General features: G+C 38.7%; 1 protein-coding gene across 3 annotated transcripts in view; it reads right to left on the bottom strand.

Annotated features, from left to right (window-relative positions):
• Window positions 1-18,472, bottom strand: part of LOC109101810 (disks large homolog 3-like) — an 85,862-nt gene that overhangs the window by 33,413 nt on the left and 33,977 nt on the right. For all 3 annotated transcript variants that reach the window (XM_042755437.1, XM_042755438.1, XM_042755439.1), the window contains exons 4-9: window positions 5,261-5,314; window positions 4,844-4,894; window positions 3,150-3,274; window positions 1,688-1,857; window positions 1,257-1,393; window positions 359-503 (exon numbers count right to left, since the gene is read on the bottom strand). In XM_042755437.1, coding sequence (XP_042611371.1) covers window positions 359-503; window positions 1,257-1,393; window positions 1,688-1,857; window positions 3,150-3,274; window positions 4,844-4,894; window positions 5,261-5,314 — 682 coding nt within the window. The remainder of the gene's footprint in view (window positions 1-358; window positions 504-1,256; window positions 1,394-1,687; window positions 1,858-3,149; window positions 3,275-4,843; window positions 4,895-5,260; window positions 5,315-18,472) is intronic.

Genomic DNA, 18,472 nt, shown 5'->3' with positions numbered 1-18,472 from the left:
ACATTTTGGCCGCTGTGTGCATTTGTGCAGGTGGATTGTGTGAAAGCTTCATCTCTCAGTGGGAGGGAGGGATCGGTGCTGTGATGGGAGCAGCAGTGCAGTGTGTGTGGGTGTCTGAAAACAGCGCCCACTGCTACACCACAGTACTGTTACAAAACTCCACAGCACTCACACGCACTGCACCACTCGCTTTCATTACAGGGTTAAAGATAAAAGCAGATAGGGACGTAGGTTATATTGACATAACTGGCAAGTCCCTTTCACGTTTATCAGTGCAGTAAAAATAGTCATAAAATGGACCGTTTTTAAGCTCGTAAGGGCAAAGGGTGGATGGAGATCAGCAAAAGCAGGTACGTACTGCTGGAGTAGTCTGGTGGGGCGTACATGTCGTTGAGATGTACTGGTCCCGGCTTGGCCACTTTCAGATAGACCATGTCTGAAGTGTTCTTCAGGGCGGCCACAGCCTCCTCATGACGCACATCCTGAAGTATAATGTTATTCACCTGCGAAGGCAGACAAACACACACACGCATGTTACATTGGCTGGTCTCTGAAGCGTGACTCAGAATGTTCATGACAGCACATTTGAAGTTGTGGGAAGGAAGCGACTGGAGCGGAGGCCGGATGGCCCCACACTCGGAGACGACGCTCCGTTCTCCGGCTCTCAGCCGTCCGGTCACAAAAGTAAGGATGAGAGGAAGCTGGAAAGGCGTAGTGCTTTTTCCTTTGTAAGGGCACCTACTTTACACACTACAGAAAGCTCAATATGTAAAAAAAAGAAAGAAACAAACAAAATATGATTACTACAATAAAAGTGCAGACCAATTCTAGGCACTCTGTCCAGAAAAAAATCAAAGTCACTGACTGAAACCATAATTTTCAAGAAAGGAAAAGGAAGTAAAGGCACACTTTACATGTCTGCAGTTATGGCAGCCATGACTGATGGCTGCCTTTTAATTATGACATTTATTACCATGTCATAGCCTGCTTAGTCCCTGGCATGCAAGTGTTTCTCTTTATCACAGCTGTGTCCTTGTTTGAGTTTGCGCTCAGCTTCACATCAATCACACTGTGGCCCATAAACCTTCACACATGAGATATATCGTCTATAATACGACATAATAGCCTACAACAGTGTCTGCGTTCATTGAAGCATAAAGTAGCTCACTGGAAAAAAAAAGTCCTGCAAAGAAATGCAATGTGTGGCTTTACATACAGTACACTACACAGATGCATGTGTGCAGGTGAAATCTTACAGCCAGTAGGCGATCGCCTGTCTGCAGACGTCCATCTTTCTGTGCCGCCCCACCTTCGATGATCTTTGTGATGTAGATACTGTTGTCGCCAGGGATGTGCTGGTTGCCTATACCTCCAGCAATACTGAAGCCAAGACCTGAAAGAATGGAATGGAGTTATTTTAATCAGGAAATCAGTTCTTACAAGGTTGAAGTCGACACAAAATTTTATTTTCACTGCATTTTATTTTCTTAATGTGGAATATTTTCAAGAGAAACAAGCAATTCAATAAGAAAAATATGAAAATGTGCACTGATGCAAATAAGGTCAATCTGTATTCAAAAATATTTCAAATTAATTCAGAACTGCTATAATAAGGATACCGCACATAATAGCACCCTCTATTGCATTTGTCCCAAATAAGTTGGTGTGCACATTTAGCTCCCCTAACCTTTAGGCCCTTTGAGTAGGTTGACCTCCAAAATGGTCTCAGGAGGAGCCTGTCTTCTGCGCACCAGCAACCTGACCACTGGGCCGGCCTCCTTCAAAGCCTCTACTGCCTTGCTGTGCACAACCTCTGACACGTCCACATCATTCACCCGCAGAACACAGTCATTTACCCTGAGACACAAGAAGGGATAAAGCAATATAATAAAGCAATGTAAATATAATGTAAATATAATATAAACAACGACATTATACAACATCCCCACACACAAAATCAAAATGATTTGTTTGTGTGAATTCATTGTTCATCGTCAGTAGTGTAATGATGCACAAAGCACCACTCACAAAGTCACTTTCCGTCGTCCAAGCAGAATTCTGTTAGTAAACTTGCCAAATTCACATGAAAATTTGAACGTGTGGGAAAATGTTATGCAGAATTCCCAATTGAATGGATTGAAATTACTGGATTTTAAAACTTTATAACTTCTCCAAGCACCTTTAAAAGTAACAGCAACTCCATATGCAACAAATAAAACTGGGAACTTAATTTCAATAGTTTGGCATTAGCATGTTGTCAAGCTGACATTGTTAGTAAGCTGCTAAGCTAATACTCTAATACAGTGGTTCTCAATTCCAGTCCTCTGCCCCCCCCCCCCCCCCCCCCCCCCCCCCACCCCAAGCTCTGCATATTTTGTATGTCTCTCTTTGTTAACACACCTGATTCAGATAATCAGCTCGTTAGAAGTGAGCTCCATGCATGAACTGTGTTCCCATTAAATATGGTCCCTACACAGTGTTCATTGCTCCCTACTTCCTGAGCGGGGGAAATCTGTAGAAGTTTACTTCACTTCGGCACATTTATTCACGGATTTGCCCTGCGCAACATCTTCACACACGGACATCATATACCTCTGTAAATAAATACAATTTAAATTCACGTCTCGCACACTTCAATGTACTTTGAATGGAACATATACGTTCGCGACAAACTGGAATCATGGTGGAATATCCTGTGATGTCCACCTCGCAGGGCACTTACGTTCGAATAGAACAAACATCTGAAGCCATAAGAGAAACATACAAAATGTGCAGAGAAAGGGGGGCGAGGACTGGAACTGAGAACCACTGCTCTAATAGTATAAGAATGCTTAGGAAAACAGTTATTTTTAAATTACAAATAACTTTTTATAGATACTTCACTATTGAGGTTTCTCTCGCCATGTCTGCAATCTTGGATTTATTTTTCACCAAACTTGTCAAAAAGCATTGCCTCCACCAGCAAAGGATATACAGTTTGCAATCCAGCCTTAGAATTTGGCCAAATTAGGCAGGATAATTAAGATGTCTAACTTTTGAAACAGTGGGGAGGCCGCCTATGATGCTTTAAAATAGGCAGCTCAGTAGGTTTTGGAAAAAAACTAGAGTTGAACTAAGAAATATTTGATGCTGAGAGATGGATCACTCACCCTAGTCTCCAATCCATGGCAGCGGCACCTCCTGGGATAATCTTGGTGATGAAGATTCCTGGATCATCAGGAATGTGTGGATTATCCACACCTCCTGCAATACTGAACCCAAGGCCAGAGTTGCCCTATTGACGACATACATGAGTAGCATATTATAGACGAGGAAATGCAGAGTTTTCATAAAGATTTGTGGATAAAGTTTGCATCTGCTTTTCGGAAGACACCTGGCTCTCAATACTTTGTAAACATTATCTAGGCAGGGACAGTTTTCTGCTGCTAAATATAGTAATTTGTGCTGCGCATTTCAAGAATCCAAAAATCTTATCCGTTTCCGCCTATTTCCTCCCTCCGTACTTCATCACTTCGTACACTGCTGTTTTCATTCCAGTGCCAAAAAGCTGAAACAGGCTGGTCTGTCTGACAGTCACATCTCAAAAGACAGGCCCTAAAGCAGACAGCTGAGAAAAGACTTCACTTTATTATTTTCTATAATTAATGAGCAACGGTCACAGCAAATTAGTGCAGAGTGAAGCTAAGACATCCCAGTGCACCTTTCCTGCTCCAGAGCCACTGGGAGAGCTCCCACTAAAAAAGCGAACACACCCATTGACCTTTAAACGTGTGAGATCTTAACATAGTTTATTTAGGCCTCAGCGTGCAGAAATGGCACTTAGAGAACAGCCCTGCAATTATGCTGAAAGCTCAGAGATGCACCCAAATCCAAAATCCACTGCTGTTTAATGCATGGCCTATGCAGATGGATTAAATTCATTTGCACTGAACAGACTTCAAGTATGAAAGTTTAAAAAAAAAAATACCATGCTAGTTCATATGATAATTCTTTTTAAGAACATTTTGATAAGAACAGCAACAGTACGTGATGAACCGCACGGTACTAGTTAACTGGTGGTAGATTTTCTATACTCTTTTAGTAGTCCAAAAATATTGTTAAAATGCAGTTTTTTTTTTTTTATTATTATCTTCAACTGACTTAGTTCAAGAAACAAAATCACAAAGTAACAATCATCACACATCTAAACATGTCTTTTATTGAAGGTTACTGCTGTTAATAGTGCAACTAGCATAAAAAAGATTTCATTTGCATGTTTTCATTCATTTCAATACATTTGACTATAATTTAATCCATCTATTACTTAATCATACTGATTTTAATGCTTAATGTACAAAGAATTTGGTATATCTATAGATGGATTGATCATTATATATGTTTCTAAAGTATTGACAACTGTTTGATACTAAGTATTGACAGAAAGCCTCATTCTCCAGTGATCACACCTTTTCATATACACATTGAATGAATTTATATACTAATACATATTGAATAGGTGATTTTATGTCTGTTTAATTAGTCAACATAAGTGTATTTCTTAATGTGACAAGTGATCATAACAATACTTTAACATTTTTCATTCAGCAGAACCAATCTTTGCTACTAAATCAGCTGATGTTCAGATTAACAATACTGAAAGTTTATTTTGGTGATTAAACAAAATTACTTTTAATATAATTTATAACATATAGTTTAGGGTTTTGGAAATGTACCACAGCTGTAAACTACATCAATTCCAGGCATTAGGTCAACATTTACTGCCATCTAGTGTCCAGGTCCCCATAGGTAGCAATTATGGACACTCATAAAAAAAAGCCATATAAAACAGCTGAATGATATTTACCCTCTCCAAAATGATTTCTTCATATTTATACATGCCATCACTCCCATTCACCTGTAATAGACAAAAGAAAAATAACACACACTCATAAACAGAGTAATTAGACATGATGTAATGCCAACAAATTACACACAAGAAGGTCACAACTACAATTAGTCAAAAAAGCTATCAATTCAGCGCAGTAAAAATGAGGCATAGGCCCGATAAACAGTCAAAGATAACTCATTGTAACAGTAACAATAATAATTGTACTCAACATTAAAGCTACTGTCCACATCTGCTGTCATTTAATCTGTACATATTTGTATTGTTATTATCTCTGGGAAAGGTTTGGCCAGGTTAAGGGGATAATTCCACGTGGCAGGCAGTCAGGCAGGCAGGCGCTACTGGAGGTGCTGAGAGCACGAGGCAGATACTTACATAAGGGCCTGCATCCAGTGAGTCTGCGTTCACAATGATGGGGGGAGGGTTTGCCTGTGAGATGAAGAGATGCACATTACCTCAGTGTGTGAGGCTGGTGGCTCACACGTATGCACACACAAACACACACACACTGTCATGAGGAGACAATAAATGCATGCCATGGGAAACAGTGGGTCTCAACAGAGCATGGTACATCATCACCAGATATGTGACGCTTCGGGGGAAGAGTTAGGACCGGACTGGAGGTGTGAAGATTACAGACGGCCTGTGGTCTGCCGCTGAAAGAGAACTGCAGTCGAGCCGAGGAGAGACAGTACTTCATGTGTTATTCCCCTCCGGCTAGTTTCATTTTTCATGTTTAAGCAATATCACCTGAATATCAGCAAGATTATGATTACACTACCATTAAAAGTTTTATTTTTTTTAAGAAATTTACACTTTTATTAAGAAACTATGTATTAAATGGATCGAAAGTGACAGTAAAGACATTTATAACATTACAAAAGATTTCTAAATCAAATCAATTCTTTTCTTTAGAACTTTCTATTCATAAAAGAATCCTGAAAAAAAAATATTATGGTTTTCACAAAATATTAAGGGGATGATAATAAGAAATGTTTCTTGCGTACCAAAATGAAGTAGCGACGGTTGAAAAGTAAACTTTGCTATCGCAGAAATAAAAAAAGAGACAGGTTTACTGTCTTCTTGAACAAATAAATGCAGCATAAGTGACTTCTTTCAAAAGCATTTAAAAAATCTTACCAACCCTAAACTTTTGAACAGTAGTGTACATTTAGTAACATTTAATCTTGTATTTTAGACACAACTGATACAGAGTGGCAATTATTTTGATTATTTTCCCGCTCTTGTAATGAAAATGTCTCCAGTTTTTTTCATCAGTGTAACACAAAAGGAGAAATTCCTTTTTTATATAAAGCATCTATATTCACCAGGGACTGTCAAGCTCTAAAAAGGTAAGAAATACCATAAAAGGACCATAAGAGTAGTCCACATGACTCGTGTGCTATATTTCAAGTCATACAATAGCTTTGTTTGAGGAAAAAGACCAAAACTCAAGTACTTTTGGTAGTTTGACAGTCACTATCTACATTCAAATACACAAGAACAGCTTGAACATTCTGCAGAATAATCTCATTTTGTGTTGCACAAAAGAAAGGAAATAACCTTACTGCCAAATGACACGGGGGAAATTACAGACTTTTTGGTAAATCAATCCTTTAGTGTGTAACAAAGGAAGTGGGAATGAACAAATTCATGCCCTCTTGTAATTTTAGGTATTGTCCATAGAATAGTCCATGCTCTTAGCAGACCATATGGATGAACTGAGGCAGTGGACCAACTGACATTCATGGCCTTTCACATGCAAGCCTTGTTGTGTTTGTGAGTATTGATCTGATTGATCTGTGGTGAGGTGATGCTGACAGGGCCGCCGGGAGACTAGTAGAGAAGAAATGGTCACTACCTCTCCACCCACTTTAGTAACTTGAAGAGTGAAGCACTAGATTATCACTCCAATTTACACTAAATCCCATAGAGCTCTTGTAATCAAGCCACACACAGTCTTTTCCAGTAAATAACATCTTTAAATACGACAAATTCACTCAAGAAACAAAATATTGTACGTTTATTTTTTAGCCAACTGTCAAATAATTTTAATAAAAACTAAAAAAAATATATAAAAAAAAAAACAAAAAAAAAACCATAAAAAAGCTCAATTTAAGATATATTATAAAACATATATAAAAAACAAAACAAAACAAAATCAGTAATTTAAATAAAGCTGAAACTAAATAAAAATGACTTTATTATAATCATTCAAAAAATAAATGACAATTTAACAAACTGAAATAAATAAGTTTAAGGTAAAGTACTACAACACTAAATTTAACCTATATTGTAATATAAAAAACTAATAAATAACTAAACTTCAAAATACAAAAATAAAAGTGAATTCAAAATATTAATAAATACTTTTATAGTGTTTAAATAACACTAAAACAAAACACTAATAAAAATCTTTTTTGTACAGAATTTTGCTTTCTGAACAAATTTAGCTTGTTTTAGGGATGTTTGGATATTTTTACCTGAAAACTGAAGGACAAAAACACTGATTTTGTAGTAGCCTACATACTCTTGCAGTTTACCTCTCTTAGTAGCCTTGCCATAATCCATACACACATTATGTCAAATAACACACATTTCTAAGATCATTTTGACAGCTAAATTTACATTGCGTGCACTGATGCTTTTAAACAGTGGGTTAGAACTACTGCAGACAGCTTTATATAATGTTCAGCTATAGTGCAAAGATATTCAGGCCCCCTAACTTTCCCTCTGGTTGTCATAGCAGCTGCAGCTGATTGCGATTCGGTTGCAGACCCTAAATAATTTCTGTGCCTCTCTTAGCCAGTAAAGACCTGAAAAGACCATTTGAGTTACAAGAACATATTCTAAAAGTGTTTCCCACGTCACCCCCTCTATTTTCACCTGACAAATTATCAACGGTAGTGTGTGTGTCCACTGTGATCTGATAGATAAATATTAAAGTGGTGTTAGCTGTCATTCTTAAAAGTCTCAGATGATGGTATGTGGGCTAATAAAATAGCAATTTCACACTTTAAAACATCTTTCCTATCATTATCATCAACCTCATTCAAAATCCTGCCTCACAACTACACTGTATATAAGTCCAGGTTTCTCACTGTTTGCTCTTGCTAATTGGCTCAAAAAAGGATGTGAGAACCCTTTTACAAAAATAAACACAACAGTGAAACAGTGCACTAGCACCTGAGTGCATCAGGTGTGTGCAAATTGTAATCAAAAGTATAAACCAGGAGCAAAATGACAATAATAAAAGGAACTAACTCACTTTATCATCAGCACTGTGTTTTCAGTCAAACATCATTTTGATATGTTAATGAAAAGGCCTTTATGACAAGTATACACCCCCTTGTATAGTTGCAAAAGAGAATAACATAAGTGCAAAATGTCTGCATAATGCCACTGTACACTATGTGAGAACATTCTTAGACAATAAATTATACCCCATACACTGCTGCAAATTGGCACGTTTGAGCTCAGAGGCACCACAGACAAGGCCGAAGCATTTTACAATAAGCGGCACCTTCTTCTCTCATCCATGGAGATGTTCCAGCACAGAGAAAGTGATGCAAGGAAACAGGTGAATATACAGCCTGCCATACAGCACCATTAACTCTCCAGATGCTAATTAAGCATGAAATGTGTTGCAGTAATGACACAACAGACCTCCTACGCTATCAGCCCTTAAACCCATCAGAAAAAGCCATCATCATGTTCTAAAGGATATGGGCAGTAATCTCTCTGTTTCTATCATACAACACAAGCAAACAAGATAAAGAGGATGGTAATCTCAGATGCAGTAATCTGGATTGCTGCTGCTGTCTTTGGAGGAGCCGTTGGATAAATGTGCAGCGGTATCACTGAGCTATGTGACAGCGATACATGACCTGAAGTGTCCATGTCCTGAAGAGAGGCTTATACCATCACTGCTCATAACTCTCTATCCCAGATTAAAAAAAGCAAGGGATGACGGAGAGGTGAGGTGGTGGAGTCACACAGGGGCGTCACCAGCCCTGGGCCTTCTGGGGTAAAGTCATCCAGAATTTATTTTGACTCGCTAATCTTTTTTTCACCCTACACAACTGCTGCTGTCCATTGTTATGCAGTGAGATATTCAAAAACAACATGCAGTCCAGTGCTTTGTACCTGCAGTGGTGATTCTGTTTAAGAAAAGCACAACTATGAGAAGCATGATGGAGCAGCAGTAGTGACAGTCTCTTAATGCTCTGAGCAGACCGGGTCTGAAGGTTCAGCTGAGCCAGCCAAATCGCTGTGACAGGGGCAGGTGAGCAAGTGGTGCCACAGCTGGCTGAGACTAGCCACAGCTAATCATACAGCTAACATTCACCCTTAAAGTTCAAAAAGAAAGTTCTGTCATCATTTACTCACCCTCCTGTTGTTGCAAACCTGTATGACGTTCAGAGGTATTTTGATAAATACTTTTTTTGAGCTTTCAATTAATGTTCAAAACTTAAAAATCACTGAAACATTTTTTCTATTTTATGTCCACAGCAGAGAAAAAAAACCTTACAACAGGTTTTAGAATGACTTTGAGAAAAGTAAATATATTTTTCATTTCATGAACTATCCCTTTAAAGGGAAAAGGAAGGACACAAAAATTTTAATTCTGTCATGAATTACTCACCCTCCGATGTCATTCCAAACCCGTAAGAACCTTCATTCATCTTCAGAACATAAATTAAGATGAAATCCAAGAGCATTCATTCATACCCTGGCATAGACAGCAACGCAACTGAAACATTCCCAGGCCCAGAAACATAGTAAGGACATCATTAAATAGTCCATGTGACATCAGTGGTTCAACCGTAATGTTATGTAGCAACGAGAATACTTTTTGTGCACAAAGAAAACACAATTCTTCTCTCTCTTCACCCTCATATTGTTTCAAAACTGTATGACTTACTTTCTTCTGAAGAACTTTTTTTTTTTTGCCCATACAATTTAAGTCAAATCTAACCAAAACATTCTTCCAAACATATTTTTTCTTTTGTGTTCCACAGAAGAATCTTGGAACAACAGGTTTGGATCAACATGAGGGTTAGTAAATTATGACAGAAACTTAAATTTTTTGTGAATGAAATAAGGCTGATGATACACGGGGCAACTTTTTTTGAGCAATGTGTTAGCCGCCAACAGGCAACCAGATGAGACACAGGGCCCAAGACCGATCTTAAGTATCCAGATAAGACATCTGTTATCCATTCTCAATGTGAAATCTTATCTGGATACTTAAGATCGGTCTTGGGCCCTGTGTCTCATCTGGTTGCCTGTTGGCGGCAAAACTGCTCAAAGAGTTGCCCCGTGTATCATCAGCATAAGACTTTAATTTGACATTTTCAGGGGATGATGCCCCCAGACAAGAATCTAGACTGATTCCTGATGTTTAGAAAAGCTTGCAGTCACATAAGACTGGCTTAAGAGAGGTGGGAATACAGAAGCAGCAGTAAGAAGAAAGAGTGACAAACAGCACAAGCCTGGAGAGTGTCCAGATGTGGCAGAAGGGAAAGTCTAAAGGGTACGAGAGGGATTAGACAAATCTGGATTAGATTACAATAAACCCCTTAATTTCCTTTTAATTCAAAGTCTAATCATTAAAGGCTGTTTTTTATGAGCCAGCTGTCACTGTACCGTTATCTCCAGCTGCAACCACACACACACACACACACACACACACACACACACAATAACATGCACACACACACACACACAATGCATCTAAACATCCAAGTTCTGTAAACACAATTTGACTTTCATCATCTACTTATTCAAACTCTGTCTTTGGTTTTCTCACACTGGCTTTGTGTTTTTCTATTAACAAACCTCTGCAACATCTACAGAACTGCTGTCAAATTGTAATATCTCCATGTGTGTCCACTGATGGCTCATCTGCCAGATCTGTCTCCATCTGCTTGCAACTAGGAAAGTCAATGAATAAACCATGTCTCTGTATCTCAAGTCAATACTCTGGATAGGCAGCTAATTATTGTAACTGTTGCTGTAGCTTCAGTTTGCTCATTAGAGGAGAGAATTTGCATTAGCTCCCTGCGCAATGCCCCTGTGTCAGGCTTTCCTAATTGGACTTGGCCAGAGACCCTTGGGACCCGCAATCGACAAAGGCTCTCATCTGAATCAAGACAAGCACCGGGGCACGCGCTTCCCAAATTGTTAAATAATCAATGTGTTCCTATGGCAACGGGCTACTCTGGCCGCTGCATTGACTGGAAGGAGCGGGCAGAGTCTGCCCTCCCTCATTCATCTCTCTTGGGACAAACGCTGGCAATGACGCCATGACGGTGGTCCATTCTAGCCACAAACTAAAGTGCGATTAACATGGCCACCCACCCACCTTCTCTTCATCACGGATCACACGGCGTAGATGCCGGCTATTGTCAATCACACCATTTTCTCAAGCCTCAACAATTCAATTTAAATTTCTAAACATAACCCTTTATATAAAGAAGAGCTCTTTTTATATAAAGAGGAAAACAGGACAGGATAATTATAGGGGGAAAAAAACATGTTTTTTTCAGCACTTAAAGGATACATATTATGCCCCTTTTTACAATATGTAATATAAATCTCTGGTGTGCCCAGAATGTGTTTGTGAAATTTCAGCTCAAAATACTCCACACATCATTTATTATATAATTTTGAAAAAGCCTATTTTGAGTGGAAGCTGTTTTTCGGGCATGTTTCTTTAAATGCAAACGAGCTGCTGCTCACCGCCCCCTTTTCCACAATAGAGCTGTGTCCTTACAGCTCGGACCTGCTAAAAACATCTGTTTTGGTTCTGATTATCATGTTTAGCGCAGATCATGGTTTTAAAAAAAAACATGAGTTTAAACTTCTTGATATACAGTTTTCTGAGAGCACACATCTGAAGCACAACACGGACACAAAACAGGCTGTCACAGCATGTGAGTACTAAACTAAGTTCTCTTTCACACAGAAGTTTATGTTAAAAACCACATGAGTAACAAAAACAGTCGGATATGTCTGTGAAGGAAATTGACTGGGAAATAAACCGCATGTTTATTTTAGATCTGTGTTGCAGCAGCAATATACAGTAAATAAATCAATAAATCCACTGCTCTGTTGTCTCCTCTGAGGCTGAGACTAAAAAGTGTTCTGGTCTCGTCTGTGCAGCCAAAGACAGAACAGTTAGTATGTTTTGCTCAAACTTTCACCATGGCATTAGAGCTGGTTACAGAGTTTTGTCGCTTGCAAAATCAAAATGATGGCGCCGTGGGTATAAACTTACAGATTAAGGGGCGGTAATATTATAATGAGATCCCTTTGCCACGTCACCAAGGGAGCTAAATCAGACGCGCTCCTTTTCTCAGATGAGAAAATTTTCAAAATTACTGGGTTAATCTTTTTCACATTTCCTTGGTTGGTAGATGCACCGGGGACCTGATTATAGCACTTAAAATTTTCAAGATATGTCACCTTTAATGGGTTTATATAATTATATAACCTCATTACACACATTTTAATGTAAATAATAATAAAAATTTAAAATATAGACCTAATTAATCTGAGCTTATGCACCTCAGTTTTTGAGTGAATACTGACAAAATTATCAACAAATAATACTTTTTTCACTCAAAATGTAGGTGCATTAGCTCAGAATTAGCTCAGATCAATGTAAACATTGTGCTAAAACTGTGCTAATTGACAGAAAACAAGTAGACAAAAAGATTGGTGATAATAGTGCATAATGAGATATTTACAAGCAAATTTTATTTAAAGAGCCCCGGTACCACTTAATACACAGTACAGTTAACGGATTTTCAGCACAGCACAAGAGGGATGTGTGCTTGAACCCCCGCAGTGCACACTGTTTTTGTTATTTTGTGCTGGTTGGTGAAACATAAATAACACAATTGCAATGCCACTGCTCCAACTACCATACAGATCCTTTAAATTACATTATACATCTATACGATAGTAATCATATATCTGTGCACAATATAGTAGCAGCATACTGACATTAGTCTGAATCCAACAGCAGTGTTAACTTGGCCTATCATGAGGCAGGCTCTGTCATATACCGTAACCCTTAGATGATCCCTGCGGGAGGGAGATACAAGGATTCATCGGGGGAGCAATTCATTTGGAGTGTGATAATAACTCATGCGGGGGCTTCATGACGCCGAGCGTAAAAAACTAGGACAACCACCGACGGCGTATGGCTGGTACCTAGAATCATGAAACTTGTAACTGCACTCGAGTGGTCGAACCCCACAAATACGGGGCATGTTTGGGTTCTGTTCCTGACAAGGAAGTCAAGATACCCAATGAAAGGCGTGAACAGAAAAGAAATAAAAATTAATGCTAAATATTTCAAAACAAGTACAACTTTTCCCTCTATCTAAATTATTCTGGAAATATGTAGAGAGGTAAACATAAGACCGAGGATTAGCTGTCCTCTTAGAATCCTCTCTTGTGTAAGGCCTCAAGGGGGTGTATAAAAGCCACGCTGCAATTCAGTCACACAAGTCTTAATTACCATGCAACCCACCATTGCGCCCTAGGGTACAGGTGCATCAGGGAACATCAGAAGGCGGACAAGTCAAAGCGGATGACAGGAATGCAGTGGGATCAAGACGAGGAGAGCATGGACGGTGTGTGTAAAAGAGTTTTGTTGTGTGTTTTGTGTTTGTACTGTCTAAAACAAGCACAAGCAGCAAACGATGTTGAGCATGATTTTAAACATCGGGGAAAAATGCGTGCAATCAAGTCGGGACAAGGTCTCAAAATGGCAAGTTCATTTTGGTTACCACAGCACCTGAACGGGTAAATCAAAAAAACTGAATAAATAATAAAAATGTATAGTTTGGCAAAATAAATATGAAAATCTGGTCATGCCAGTGGGAATTTCTGAACGAATACCTTAATCTGTCACTGTCACTGTCATTGCTAACCAGACAGGCGGGATGAAAAACTCCTAGACCGTGGCCGTAAGTTTTTTGATGGAACATACTAACAGAGTCACGAATATAGTATGGACATGACTGACGGTGTCGTAAGAGGACATAGTGATCCATCGTAGAAATGCCAAAAGTGCATAATAACCGGCTTAGGTATACTACACATAGCGTAGAGTGCCGCATAGAAGCGAGCCAGAGTTAAGTTGTTTTTTATCATTGCAACGAAAATTGCGGCATAGATACATTGCCGGATTGGTAGAAGCAATAAGTTGGATGTTCCTTTGCTCCTGTTTTCTCATGAAACAAAAATTTTCCTAGGGCTTTCAAAACATAATGTATCGACGGTACTATAAATGATCAACAGAGAAGCAAAAGAAAGAAAGAAAAAACGGCACATAAATTTGTACTATTTTACGGCATTTTTGGTTTTTTTTTTTTTGGCTCTGTTTAGGGGGGGTTCATCTATATGCTCTATGGGGTGCAAAGACGGGGGACAGTCAATCCTTCTTGCAATAATGTGTGTTTGCATTTCCTTTCACACAAAAACATAACAGCAATATGCGTTTGGCCTGCGACACCTGCGGTGGTAAAGTGACAAGCTATTTTTTATTGTTCGGGCCTACCTTTACATACTGAATTACAATGACACTCGTAAAGGGTGCTCCTTAAACAGTTAAGCAGTTTTTGTCTCTATCCTTTCTCAAAGGTCAAGTTACTGAAGCATGGTCCTGGGCCTGCGTGTTCTGTTTTGGTCATGGTGAGGCAGCTCCAAAAGAGCCTCAGCAAGGTTACCAATCTTACCTTAAACTAGTGCTAAATGATGATATTAAATATTACATGGGCTATAAATAACACCAAGCTATCCGCGAGTGTACAAACAAGTCTGCCTTTAAGCGACTGCGGTATGTAGGGCGGTTGTGCAGTCGTCAGTCTAACTTAGCGAGTGCCGCGGTTGGACAAGGAAACACATCATGCAAAATAGCGGTTAATATTCAATCTAACCCTGCCCTGTCTGATCACGCGACTGTTGCCAGGTTACGGTGAACCACTGCCGCAGCAGTGCTGTAATCATCTCTCATCATACACTGGTGGAAAACACAGCCTCAGGTCAACACTGAGATGAGAAGTCAGAGTGCTTCTGCATTCTATTCACTAGAGGCTTGAGAGGGAGAATCTGATATGAGCAGCGTTGTAGATACGCCATTGCATTCCTGCCTATGATTTATACTAAAAATGTATCTACACATTATTACATGTCATATAGAATGATGAAACGAAATAACAAGTGCTGGTTTGAGTGACCGCCGAAATGCCTCACTTCTTCTCTGCTACTGGCTGGTTGCTACCCCTTGTTGCTAAAGAGAGAGCTGTGCCCACTCCTCTGCGTGGTTGTCCTGTGCCAAGAATAAAGGAATATATTACAATCAGAAAAAAAATTTTTTTTTTTTTTTTCATTTGAAAGTCTGTGTTGTCTAGCTGTCATTATGAGAAAGTGTGACTTCAGGCCCTTTTTAATGTGATAGTTTCACAAAAATAAAATGCTAAATTCTGTCATCATTTACTCATATTGTACACCAGGGAAAAACTAATTTTCCTTCAAGGAACACAAAAATTAGGATGTTTTGATGAATGTTCCCACTTCTCTTTTCCAAACAGTGAAAAAGAAAATGGTGACCAGGTACTGCCATTGCTTTAAAATCGGACAAATAATAACTTCATAAAATACCTCCATAATACATGTACTGTATATACATACATTTTAAAAGATAAATGATTTAGATATGATTAAAAATTATTTATTTATATATACATTTACAGTGTAAAAGACAAATACATATTGCCAATCCAAACTTGACCTTTAGTTATATAAGGTTTGAAAGATTGTAATTCAAATTAAACTTAGCTGATTCAGCTCCTAAAGATCCATAAGTGGAATTAAAGCTGCATCCTAGATCACTAGCCTGTGAATAGACGCTGAATGACTCGCTGCGAGTCAGGTTGTACAAGTCGTAACTCTCAGAAAACTACCAACCTACAAGCTGTAATTACGAGGTCTACGAGACGTGAAACACTTTTTTACGCAAGTTGAAATCTTTAACGTGGGCAGTAATTTTAAATTTAATGGCTGGTGAATGCGGCATAAGTTACTGAGGTTTTATTTTTATGTTATTATTTTGTATTTTAAGCTATAATGTACAGTCATAATCAGTGGGTGCCACTTAAGTTTTCACTCTGGATCTCATGAGAGCACCAGGAGATTTGATTTGGTGCCCATTAAATATAACTATTAAAAAAATTATAAATAATAAGTGTATTGATTGCCACTTTAGTTTTTTTATAGTAAAATAATAAACTAAATATAATAAATAAACAATAATGATATATGTGATAACATATTTTAAAAATAAAAAATAGTTTTTAAATAAAAAAATAAAATGTTATTTTACCGTAATGCAATGTTAATATTTACAATAGAATATTTTCGACATCTTCAAAAAAACATAAAATCAGCAACTCTTTTATTTTGGTAGGTTGCCAGCAGGTACGTATATGCGCTGCTGTAGCTCTACAGCAGCGCGTCAGTAAATGAATTGATCACAGTTTTTCGCAATTTGCTTTGAAACCACCGCATACACATAGTCAGGATTTGTGCATTCAGCGTTCGACATGGAAATCATGAACAATTATACAGTTATCTTATCCTAGGGACGTTGATGGTGCATTACTAGCTGTACAACCAGGTTGGGCCTGCAAATGAGCAGCCCTGAACTGGTTTTACCCAGTGGCATTTTTTATTTTGGCCATGCCTGCACACTCCGCAGCGTCACTCACTTAGGTGCACCCCCTGGTCATAGTGAATCAGCACAACCCTTCTTTTACAAACCGTCTTATATTAAGTAAGTTAAGTACAGAATTTGTAGTGCGACAGGTTTGCAAAGGACAATGAGTGTGAGTAGTGGAATATATTTTAATTTTTGAGTGAAGTATATCTTTTATGAACTGCAATATAGTGAGCTGTAATTTCCATATTTCCATATAGCAAATCAGCTTTGCTCTGGGGCAGGCCTTAGCCTCTCACATCATGACCTTGCTGCATGTTACATCTCCAACAGTCACTTCTGGCAACCATAACGCGCTTGCCCCGTGCAGCAGGGCAAAAGTGCAGCAGACATGATTCAACAGGCTCAGACATTACGGTCTTTTAATAAGCTCTTCCTGCAAGCAGCTTGGGCACCTGAAGGCAGCACAGAGATGAGCACAGACACAGTTGGCACCCGTGCACACAGGAGTGCTGTCGGGGTCACAGAGAACCCAGTAAAAATCCTTTGAGGGCTGTGTAAAAACAACAAACAGAGATGACCAAAGGGCACCTCTGACCTACTCCATGTTTTCTCTCTTCCCGTTCTCCATCTCTCTCTAATCACTCTCCGCCGAGTCCTGACTATGGGATCAGAGCTACATCCCTGAACCTCTATCAAGCCCACATCGCTCCATTCACTTTGTGTGCCCTGCCTTCAGTTTGGCTGACCCATTTGTGTAGGTGTCGAAAGTGAAGAATTACAGTAAGTAGGCCAACGGCAAGAACGACAGCAGAAAAACAAGTGCTGTGCCACTACTTTCTGGTGCGCAATTATGAATACATTCAATGAGGACGTTTATTCCATATGCTGTTGTATTTACTGCCCAAATAGCAGTGAAAAGAGGCTTTGTTTTAAATGTTCGTATCACATCAGGGAATTGCCAAAAAACGATCTGCCTCCCACAGAGAGACCAGATTTGCAGTCTCCCTTGCAACACCTTGGACAGGAGACAGAGATATCAGAAACTGAAGCCCAATAGTGAAGATCTCTACTGGGATCAGAGTGACCATCACTGACTTTCACATTTTTGAGGACCCTATCACACCCACTGATAGCTTGAGGACACACAGACCTTTCGCAATCAGAAGTGGAGGAACTGTTGTACTGAGAATATGATTCAGTCCATCAGAGAGGATGTGGGCCGGGTGTTATGGTTAGGTAAAAGCAAAGTATATAGTGATCTAAAATTAAATGGACTTCTAATATCAGCCTATTTCATACATGTAGAGATGCATTTTATTTTGTTCAGGAGCCATTTACAGTATTCGCCATCTACAGAATTTCTGTTATGTAATAAACCTGGTCCATATGGAGAAAGCACAAAAAACTCATGCAGAAAGTTTTGCAGATTTCCACAGAATTGGAACATTCGACATTCACGGGTCCACCATGACATTTCCACACAAACCTCCCTTGTGTGTTTAGTTTTAAACATTTTTTTTGGCTAATTTCACTAAGCTTTAACATGGCAATCGCTGAATATTTGGACCAAAGTTTTGTGCCTGAAATCAACACAGAAATCTGGCAATAAATATATATATAAAAAAATCCTTTATTTTAAATCATGTCAAGATGCTATGCAAACTGATGTACTATAGTCACCGCGATATATTGGTTTTTTCATTTCAGTTTGTATTTTAGTGAGACATACATACATACTTACATACAATATTACTGATAACTAATTTGTAAACAGGCATGTATTTCAATGAAATCATAAACACAAAGCAGTGTTTAACAATTTATTAAAATTTTCAACCCTCTAAACTTTC

This window comes from Cyprinus carpio, unplaced genomic scaffold (genome assembly GCF_018340385.1).
Source record: "Cyprinus carpio isolate SPL01 unplaced genomic scaffold, ASM1834038v1 S000006696, whole genome shotgun sequence".
Taxonomy (NCBI): Eukaryota; Metazoa; Chordata; class Actinopteri; order Cypriniformes; family Cyprinidae; genus Cyprinus; species Cyprinus carpio.
Note: the sequence above shows the minus strand (reverse complement) of the source record. Positions and strands in the feature narration are given on the sequence as shown.